Source organism: Cucurbita pepo, chromosome LG09 (assembly GCF_002806865.2).
Source record: "Cucurbita pepo subsp. pepo cultivar mu-cu-16 chromosome LG09, ASM280686v2, whole genome shotgun sequence".
Lineage (NCBI taxonomy): Eukaryota > Viridiplantae > Streptophyta > Magnoliopsida > Cucurbitales > Cucurbitaceae > Cucurbita > Cucurbita pepo.
Genome location: NC_036646.1, coordinates 2,908,614 through 2,919,150, shown reverse-complemented (window position 1 = coordinate 2,919,150; position 10,537 = coordinate 2,908,614). Strand labels below are relative to the sequence as shown.

General features: G+C 38.2%; 2 protein-coding genes across 2 annotated transcripts; both read right to left on the bottom strand.

Annotated features, from left to right (window-relative positions):
• Positions 1-1,043: 1,043 nt before the first annotated feature.
• On the bottom strand, positions 1,044-3,288 carry LOC111802115 (trihelix transcription factor ASIL1-like). The gene is made up of 2 exons (XM_023686374.1): positions 2,285-3,288; positions 1,044-1,535 (listed from the first exon to the last, which is right to left on the bottom strand). Exons 1-2 carry the CDS (start codon positions 2,864-2,866, stop codon positions 1,092-1,094), a joined length of 1,026 nt encoding a protein of 341 aa, XP_023542142.1. The 5' UTR covers positions 2,867-3,288; the 3' UTR covers positions 1,044-1,091.
• Positions 3,289-5,911: 2,623 nt separating this feature from the next.
• Positions 5,912-8,367, bottom strand: LOC111802305 (aspartyl protease AED3-like). Its single transcript, XM_023686616.1, has 3 exons — positions 7,908-8,367; positions 6,635-7,109; positions 5,912-6,477 (listed from the first exon to the last, which is right to left on the bottom strand). The coding sequence occupies exons 1-3, from the start codon at positions 8,340-8,342 to the stop codon at positions 6,122-6,124; spliced, it is 1,266 nt and encodes a 421-aa protein (XP_023542384.1). The 5' UTR covers positions 8,343-8,367; the 3' UTR covers positions 5,912-6,121.
• Positions 8,368-10,537: the final 2,170 nt, after the last annotated feature.

Here is a 10,537-nt window from a genome sequence, read left to right as displayed (position 1 = left end):
ACTGCCATTCATGCCTCGATCCCTTTTTCCACGCTGTGGCTCATGGCTTCTCGCCCTCTTTCGTGACGTTCTACTGCCTCCCGTTCTCCCCTTTCTTGTTCTCCATTTGAAGTCATTGTCTTGCTCTCCCCTCTCGGTTTGAAGTTGTCGTTGTTCTCTGTCCTTTTTGAACTACAAATAGAGTTCTCTTAAGACTCAAAACTCGAACAATATAATAAAAATTGGTAAAAACAGAACAATCAATCGATTGGTTGACTACAAACCTAAAATGTCACGTGTATGAAAATTAAGAGTATTTGATGTTTATAAGCTGTATTACTAATTGTTTTGACTTGTGAATGTTTGATAGTTGACTTTTATAAGGTTTTTTTTAAGTAACTAAAAAAACACCAACCAACAACTCAATCCAATTAAAAAATAAATGTTTGGGTTGTAAACTATGTGCAGGTTGCTCCGGCCACCAATCCAACTAACTGACAAATTTTGGGTTGACCCAAATGATTTTTCCAAGCCAACCCGTTTAGACCACTACTGTGATGTCCCACATTGGTTGGAGAGGAGAACAAACCACAATTTCTAAGGGCGTGGAAACCTTCCCCCAACAGGCGCGTTTTAATCCCTTGAGGGGACCAAAGAGGACAATATTTGCTAGCGGTGGATCTGGGCTGTTACAAATGGTATCAGAGCCAGACACCGTACGATGTGCCAGCCTTATCGCTGTTCCTCGAAGGGGGGTAGACACGAGACGGTGCCAATAAGGACGTTGGCCCCAAAGGAGGGTGGATTTGGGGGCAGTCCCACATCAATGGGAGGAAGGAAAGAGTGCCAGCGAGGACGCTCGGTCTCGAAGGGGGGTGGATTGTGATGGAAACAGAGCTTTTAAAGTTTTGAGAGGAAGCCCGAAAGGGAAAGCCCAAAAAGAATAATATCTGTTAGCGGTGGATCGGGGCTGTTACACCTACAGGTTACCATTTAAAGAACAAAATAGTTCGATTCTCGATTTCCAATGGATTGAAACAGACAAACCGGTTGCTCGTTAAGAATAAAATTAAGGTTTGTAATGATTATTAATGATTATTAATGATGATTGTTTAATTAAATGAAGTGGGCCTCCCAATCCTTGATGAAGAATCAGCAGCCTTGCCACCAGCTGCAAAGAGCTTAGCAATCTCCAGCTGAGTGTTAGCAATAATCTCTGTTCTTTTCAGATCCATTTCTCCTCTTTTAGCCTCTGCTTCAGCTCTCATCCTTTCGATATCCCTCATCATCTCCATTCTCGTTTGCTCCGACCTCGTCACGACCTCGGCTAGCCACCGAATGCTGCTAGCAATCTCATCCAGCTCGTCCGACATCCTCGTTTTCTTCTTCTTCTTTTTCTTCGTCTTCTTCGCTTTTGGTTGTTGTTTCGATCTTAGCTTCTCGTTGTCGCTGTATGGCATTGCTGGTGTGCTACTGTCTGTCTCCACTACAACGTTGTTGTTGTTCTTGTTCTTTTCCTCCTTATCTGATACTCTTGTTTCATCAACTCCATCCTCCTGTTAATAATGTCAACTCATAACATTGTATTTTGTCTCAAAAATACCTCAAAACTTTCAAAAATACTATTCTTCCAAAAAATTTTAAAATAATTTTAAACTTTCGAAAGTATTTCAAAAACACCCTTAAACTTTTAGAAATTTCATTAATGCCTTTCACCTCTTGAAAATTTTAAAAATACAGTTACGGTTAGTAGTATATTTTTTAAAAAATACTCGTAAACTTTTAAAAATGACATTAATACCTTTAAACTTTATAATAAATAAAAGTTTATATTTACAGAAACGATATATCTATATTTTAAAGGTATTAAGGCTAAAAACTTTTTTTTTAACTTTATTTTAAAGATTACGAGTGTTAATATTAATTTTAAAAATTTATGGGTATTTCAGAAACGTGGTACTGACAATTCTTTCTATGTATTTTCGGTAAGGGTGATTTTGTATTTTTTTAAAAAAGTTTTAGGTATTTTTAAAATTAAATTTTTTTAAAGATATTAATGTATTTTTTTAAAGTTTTGAAATAAATTATTAATAATGGTATTTTTTTAATTTTAATTTTTTTAAGATTAAGGGTTTTTTTTTTTTTTTTTTTTTTTTTTTAAATAAAGTTTTAAGGGTATTATTAAAAGTTTAATTTTTTTTAAAAAAATATAAAAGTTGTAAATAATTTTATTAATTAAAAAAAAAAAGTAAAAGGGACAAAGAGCTATAGCCAATAAAAGTGGTTCAAAAGAGAAATCAATCACCTTTGGAATAATCCCATCAACACCATTAGATCCGAGACAATTCAGCGTAGCCGTGAAGGGCGGAGGAGACGGAGGAGGCGGCGGCGGTGGCGGTGGTGGTGGTGGCGGTGGCGCATCAACCAGAATCACCGACGTGGCAAGAGGAGGTGGTTGAGTGTTTCCCCGGAGCAAGAGATCAAGGCGATGATACAACGGCCAGGAGGAGGAAGCAGCGGCGGCGTCAACGGCGGAGGCCGTTTCGGAACGATACCGCTTCTTCATGGACTCAATTTTATTCTTACACTGCGTTTGAGTCTTAGGCGATTTGGTGAAGTTAGCCCTTGAAGAGACATGGCGAGCCACATCTTCCCAATCATGGCCTTTGAGTTTGGCTCTATTTCTAAGAACCCATTTGGATTCATAAGCTTCCAAGAGGGTGGCGACCGCGCCTTCGCTCCATTCGTCGCGTTTGAGGCGGTCGCCGACCGTGGAAGAAAGGGCTTTTTTTGGAGAAGGGTCGCCGTGCGTGGCGGCGGCGGAGGGAAGAGGGTGGTGGTGGTTTGTGTCGGAGATGGGTGGAGATGGAGTGGGGTTGATATCCATGGAAGAGAAGGGTTTGCATGCTAGGGCAAGAGGGAGTTTAGGTTTTAAGTTGCCCTTTTGTTAATTAGCTGCTAACATCTTCCAATGCCAAAAGGTTTGAGCTTTTGGGAATATGACCACTAGCGTTGTTGAGAGACAATTGGAGAATATCTTCCTAGTGGCCAACTATAAATGGGTATTAATTCTAAATTTCGATAGACGTTTTACGAGCACCCGAGCGTGATGATGAAGATTTGAACTTTTGACTATAAGAAAAAGTATGAACGTGATATTAGCTGTTGGTTTATGGTCTGGTCCATAAAAATGGATAATATTAAAAGAGTGAAAGATAGGTGGCAAAAGTGTCAAAAGGTTGACATTCTTTCGGTAGGGAGATTGTGTGATTTGTTCTAATAAACGATCGATAGAAAAAAAGATATCTTTGTTATGTACACTTTAATAACTTCAACCCATCGTTAGTAGATATTGTCCGTTTTGGCTTGTTACGCATCTCTGTTAGTTTCATGTTTTAAAACGCGTTTTTCTAGAGAGAGGTTTCCAAGCCCTTATAAGAAATGTTTTGTTCCTATTGTCAATCGATGTGGGATTTGATATCTCACAATCCATGCCCTCTTGGGGGCCTAGCGTCCTTACTGGCATGCCGCCTTGTGTTTGGCTCTGATACTATTTGTAACAGCTCAAATTCACTGCTAGCAGATATTGTTCGGGTTACGTATCGTCGTTAACCTCATGATTTTTGTTTGCTAGGGAGAGGTTTCCATGCCCATATAAGGAATGTTTTGTTACTCTCCCCAACTGGAATGTTGCCCTCTTGGGAGCCTAGCGTTCTTGCTGGCATGCCGCCTTGTGTTTAGCTCTGATACTATTTGTAACAGCTCAAATCCACTGCTAGCAGATATTGTTCGTTTTGGCCCGTTAAGTATCGTCGTTAACCTCATGATTTTTGTTTGCTAGGGAGAGGTTTCCATGCCCATATAAGGAATGTTTTGTTACTCTCCCCAACCCGAATGTTTTGTTCCTCTCTCCAACCGGAATGTTTTGTTCCTCTCTCCAACCCAACCGACTATAAGGAATGTTTTGTTCCTCTCCCCAACCCAACCGATTATAAAGAATGTTTTGTTCCTCTCCCCAACCCAACCGATTATAAGGAATGTTTTGTTCCTCCCTCCAACGGATGTGGGATCAGGGATCTCACGATCCACCTCCATAGGGAGAGGTTTCCACGCCCTTATAAGGAATGTTTTGTTCCTCTCTCCAACCGATGTGGGATCAGGGATCTCACAAGTCACGCCCCATTGGGGGCCTAACATCCTCGTTGGCACACGGCCTGGTGTCTGACTCTGATATCATTTGTAACAACTCAAACTCACCGCTAGTAGATATTGTTCGTTTTGGCTCATTTCATATCGAAGTCAGTCTCACTATTTTAAAACGTGTTTGTTAGGAAGAGGTTTCCACGCCCTTATAAAGAATGTTTTGTTTCTCTCTCTAATCGACGTGGGATTTGGGATCTCACAATCCACCCCCTTGAAGATCTAGCGTCCTCGTTAACACACCGCCCAGTGTTTGACTCTAATACCATTTGTAACAGCTCAAACTCACCACTAGCAAATATTGTCCGTTTTGGCTCGATACATATCGACATCAGTCTCACAGTTTTACAACGCGTTTGCTAGGGAGAGATTCACGATCTCACATACACAGTAACAAGTACAAGTAGTTCCACCAACTTTACAATCTATACGAATCAAACTATCATTAATTCCATTCCTCCGTAATTGTTCGATTACAGTCCGACGCACTGCTTCAGTGGCTCAATAAAAAAGACGATCACCTCTACAACTTTTAGTGTCATATCTTCCAACACCAAATCGAGTACGGTGCGGTTTGGAATATGGTGGAGTTTTAGTTGGAAACTAAAATAATTGAAAGAAATAATAAGAGGAATGAGAAAGAGACATAGAACCACTAGCATTTGGGGAAAAAAAAGAGCAATAGAGAGTAAGTGGGCAACCTAAAGCATAATGAATTGATATCACTCTTTGTCAAATGAGTTAATAATTAAAACCCNAAAAAAAAAAAAAAAAAAAAAAAAAAAAAAAAAAAAAAAAAAAAAAAAACTTTATTTATTTATTTTTGGAGTGATATGCTTTTAGGGTTTTGGTAGCTTTGATATCAAGCCAATCCCATCCCATATTCATTCAGCATATATGTCTAAAAGATACCTATTTTTTTTCACGGGTTATATTAAAATTGAGTTACTGTCTTTTACGATCGGGAATTAAAAATAAATAAATTTTAAAAAATAAAATGATTATCAAACGAGTCAGTAATAAGATTAAATGGTAACTCAGACATATTTTTTTTCAAGAGAGAAAATGAGCGGTGGGAGAGTAAGACGGGGTGGGTTAGCCACGTGGGCCTGTCGCCCACCCGAATTTATCACCACCACCACGACCATCACCACTAAGTTAACGGGTAGTACCGTCTCCACCACCACTAGCCAATGTGCCAAAAAAAAAAAAAGCCTTGTAAATATTAAAGGTTGCACTTTAAATGGATTCCCTTTCTCTCTTTTATAGCCTTTTGCTTTACACGTTTTTAATATATATATATATATATTATATATATATATATTTTTTTAAATAATTTTTTTTAAGAGAAGAATAACGGGACAACCCAACCTAATCTAACCTGAAAATAGAGGGTTAAGTTGGGTTAGAGTTACTCGGTCACCAATCCAATCAATTTGAAATTTTAGATTATTACAAAAGATTTATCCGACTCAATTCAATCCAAATGAATGTTCTCAAACAAAACCGAACCTATCATACGTAAAAAGTTATTTAATGGAGTTATGATTCCGACCATTAGATGCATTTGGTCAAACTACAATTTTTTTTTTTTTTTGTGTCGTCTCAAATATTCTTTTCTTGTAGATGGTATTTTAATTTTGTCCACAGTTCGACATTATTATAATTTAACAACTTTATAATATAATTAAATAAAACATCATAATTATATTAATGGTCTTTGAAATATAAATTTAAAAATAAATATTTTTATAAAAATGTCAAACTAATAATAAATAAAAAGAAACACAATAACACAACCATAAAAACACTCGTTTCAATTCAACACCAATTCAAAATTACGATTTTACCCCTTCCCCATAACCAACTCAAACCACGACCGAACACTCTTATCCTAAGACCTCCGAAAGTAAAACATCACCGGAATCGGAGACGACACGTTCTAAGAGCACGGTTCGCGGGCGACACCGACACGGGAATTGGGAATGTCGAAGACGATACGGTGGTTTTGTTGTTGCATGTTGGCAATAACGTTGAGGACAGAGTTGACATTGTCGGGTGCCGAGGCCATGGCGAGGCAGGTGGTGGATCCGGCGGTGCTGTGGATGAGGAAGTTGTCCGGTGGGAGAGTGACGTTCATTGCGTCGAACATGAAGGTTATGGTGGGGGAGACGATGGGGACGGTGTAGCAAGTGTCGAAGCCACCAAGAGATGAGACGGTTGCGTTGCCTACTCTTCGCTGGAACTCGTCCCTCACCGCCGTGTACGCCGGCGCCACTAGTCTTGTGAACGTCGTCCCTAAATAATTATACCAATCAAAATTAAACTTACATTTAATAATATGATCATAAGCTATAATAATTTTGTTTTTGATTTTTTAAATGTATTATTTATTTATAAATCTACGATCATTCCTTAAATTAGTTAAGGTAGGACTCTCGACCAACAATCTTACCAGAATCAATGATGGTGCCGGAGCCGGTGGCGGTGTTAAAAGCGAAAGCACTAGGAGGAATGTCGACGACTTTACTACCGACTCTAATCCCGATCAAATTGACATAATACAACGACGACCGTCTCGGGTTGCGGAGGAGCGGCGTATACTTAATCCTCTTAGGCTGAGCCACTGGCCCGAGCCGCAACGACCCAGAAAAGCTAGCCGATTTGAAGCTGGGAAGGCAGTAGGAGAATGTGGACTGGTACAGACTCTGGGTCTGCGACAAGAGCGACAATGAGCCACGGCCCAGCCCCAACAGCCCCTGCGGCGGCACTGAGCTCCCGGTGGCCTTCGTGATGCACCCGAATGTGAACGCCGGAACCGAGTCCCTAGCCAGCGTTATGTTGTCTTGAACCAAATCCGCCGCCACCGTCGAGCTGCCGTATGTCATGTTGAAACCGCACGCGCTGGTACCGCAACTGGGGTTCGGTACCTGAGATTAACGTTAAAATAAATTTTCTGCGTCATAAATATTTTTTCAAATTCTAAAATTAAATAATTAATTAATTATAAATTTAAATATAATCTTATTTCATACTAAAATTCCAAATTTTAATTTTGAAAATTCATAACCTAAATTTATAATTTGGTTAAAAGTAAAAAAAAATATTAAATTAATAAAAAACCTCTTAAATTTTGTAATTGGTTTAAAACTTATACTTAAATTTTCAAAAATACCCTCCAATTTTTTTTTTCTAAAAGTCAAATAGTTTTAAATAAAATATTAATAGTTTTTATTTAAATAAGTTTAGAATATTATTAAAACTTTTAAGAGTACATTAATTAATAAAAAATTTCTTAAATTTTGTAATTTATTTGAAAAATATAATTAAAATTTCTAAAATTTCTATAAAAAAATGTTTAAAAAATTCAATAATATTAAATAAAATTATTAAAAAATTACAATAAGTGTATTTTATCTTTTATTTTTAAATGGTAAGAATATTATTAGTACAAAAATGAATAATATATTTATTAATTAGAAAAAAACAAGAGATCACGTGCAAGTGTAGACAGGGAATTGGAAAACTTTGTTGGTCCGTGACTGAACAGTCAGTCGGTGACTGACAGACAGACATTATAGAGATGCCCAATAATATATGAAAATAAAAAGACTTTTTTTTAATTAGTACGGAAATCCAATAAGAACTGTTTTTCTGACAATAATGCCCTTAAAATATCATGAATTTATTTATTTATTTATAATTAAAGAAAATGGAGTGGGCCCTACCTGGCTGCATTGCGGCGACTGGCAGGGGAGCGGCCGGAAGGAGGAGGATTTATCAGAGGAGAAAACGGAGGTTCCCGGGCAGCCCACGCAGCCGGAACACGGAATCCACGTGGCATCATTGCTGGTATCCAGGGCCAATAGCAGCGTCTGGGCAGGGGTTCCGATGTTTGCCCGGACCACGTACGAGGGGCTCTGGATCACCTGGCGGCCGGAGGCGATGGGCGCGTCGGAGCGGCGGGCGACTAGGGAGGAGAGTAGCTGGAGACGAGCTTCGTCCTTGGCCTGCATTTGGAGTACTCCGTCGGCCCATGACAGCGGCTTGGAGTGGGTGGAGATGTGGAAGACGCGGAGGGAGCCGCCGGAAGCGGCGGCGAGGAGGCGGAGGAGGAGGAGGAGGAGGAGAGAGAAGAGGAAAGTGGATGGTTTTGTGTTCATGGCTTTTGATTTGAAATAGAGTGTGGATTGTGATAATGACGAAGGGGTATTTATAGTCCATTAAGCTTTTATCAAAATAAATAATTATTTTAATTTTCAAAATTATACAAATTATGTTTTAAATTACAAAATTAACCAATTTATTAATAGTCCCGTGTAGTACTCATATTGGAGTGGGCTTACTACTCAGATCCTTTTAGCAGTTATGCATTTCGTACATGGCTATCCTGTGTTTACCGTGGGTACAATAATTGGTACACCAGAAGTGCGTCCTTCGAGGTTCTCTCGAGCTAGGGCAACATCCTCTCAATGCTCTAACGCGTACACTGGATATGGACCGAACTATCTCATGATGTTCTGAACCCAGCTCACGTAATGCTTTAATGGGCAAAGTTTCATTCTTGTGAACGTACTCTCCAGGCGGGATACTTAACGCATTAGCTACAGCACTGCACGGGTCGATACGCACAACGCCTAGTATCCATCGTTTATGGCTAGGACTACTGGGGTATCTAATCCCATTTGCTCCCCTAACTTTCGTCTCTCAGTGTCAGTGTCAGCCCAGTAGAGTGCTTTTGCCGTTGGTGTTCTTTCCGATCTCTACGCATTTAAACAACCCAATCCTTGGAACATACGGCACGAATATAAAAATTTTCAAAATTTATTGAGTAATTATTAAAGTTCATAAAAAAAAAATTCTCGAACTACATTAAATAATACTTTAGAATAATGTTCCCATTTTTATATTAAAATTTGAATTTATAGGGTTTTTTTTTTTTTTTCTTTCACGTTGGTAGGGGTATAGGCTTAAGAGGAATAGGGATCGGGAATCTAAGACAAAGAGTTAGTATTTGTTTCGAGTATACAAAGGTAGTCTGTGAGTACTAACATGGTCACCCAACCGAGCGCGATAGGTATTCTTTTAGTTCAACGTGAAAAGATAGAGATTCAATTCTGCCTTAACGAGTTGAACGATATTGAGCTCGATTGAATTTAAGTAAAATATTAAATGGGGACAGAAATACGAGAGAATATTCTTGTGGGAGTGGAATGGAATAATGATGAGAATGTGAATGGGGATGGGGATGGAGACGGGGACCGGGAGTTGTTTTTGGGAACAGAGTGGACTCCATTTCATCGTTGGATCTCTCGTGCCAATTCGTATCTCTCTTCCCCACTTCCATTTCTCTTTAGGATTCTCCCGCTCAATTTTAAAATTTAATAATGATGGATCGATAAAATTTTCAATTATTTGAACTAACACAACCGAAACTATAGGAGTTGGATTGGATTGATCGAATTTTTTGAGTCATAAAATTTTTTTAATACCCTCGATTGTCGTTCCATTTTGATATAGATATATCTATACAATATTCTATATTCAAGAAAGATCGTTAGAACAAGTTGTTGATGTCTCGATTCTAATATTAGTAGCTTGCACTTAGCTCGAGAAACGAGGTTATTTCTTTCAATTCTTTACATAAATTAATCAACATCCAGCTCATTCATTCTCGGTATCATATAGCTCAAACAGATCAAAAAAAGACAAAAAAGAAAAAAAAAAAAAAGACCAAGTTTTTCTAAAAGGGAGAGACAAAACAACCATGTTCGTATAGGAAAGAGTCAAAATATGTGATGAAATTGCATGTGATTGCACTTTTATCAACCAACATGGCTTGTCCTTTCGCTAAAATTAAAGCCCTCGAATTAGGGTTTCAATAAGCATTATTACTTCTCCATACTCCTCTCCGGTGTTCAAACTTCCGTTCAAAAAATTTCGATTTGGGTCGAGTCAACTCAACCAACTCAGCCAATTCGAAAATAGGGTTTACGACTCAATTCTCCTTTTAAAATTATTACGAAAAATAAGAATATTACCCTATTCGAGTCATTTAGAAACAAAACTCTTCGACCTAACTTAAACTAATTCGTGTACGCTCTCGATGGTTATCAATGCGTGTACATTTCTAATAACCATCAAACGTTGCGTGACTTGTGCATCGATCATTTGCTTTAAATTTTTTATTTCCTTTAAATTAAAAAAAAAAAATAAATAAAATAAAGTAATAATAATAAAAATAAAAATAAAAAAAAGGAAAAAAATGATTGAGGTAGCTTTTAGCAGGCTTTTCCCATTGTAGTCGTTTTGCTTCACGAGAGGATTTTTTTTCCCCTTTTCCTTTTGGGTAGATTTC

What these genes read in the sequence shown, in the direction of transcription:
- LOC111802115 (XM_023686374.1), bottom strand. Translation starts at nt 2,866, where the DNA reads ATGGATATCAACCCCACTCCATCTCCACCCATCTCCGACACAAACCAC. An exon ending in TTGATGGGATTATTCCAAAG is followed by an intron (nt 1,536 to 2,284) that starts GTGATTGATTTC and finishes CATTATTAACAG; the next exon opens with GAGGATGGAGTTGATGAAAC.
- LOC111802305 (XM_023686616.1), bottom strand. Translation starts at nt 8,342, where the DNA reads ATGAACACAAAACCATCCACTTTCCTCTTCTCTCTCCTCCTCCTCCTC. An exon ending in AGTCGCCGCAATGCAGCCAG is followed by an intron (nt 7,110 to 7,907) that starts GTAGGGCCCACT and finishes CGTTAATCTCAG; the next exon opens with GTACCGAACCCCAGTTGCGG. An exon ending in CGGCACCATCATTGATTCTG is followed by an intron (nt 6,478 to 6,634) that starts GTAAGATTGTTG and finishes ATAATTATTTAG; the next exon opens with GGACGACGTTCACAAGACTA.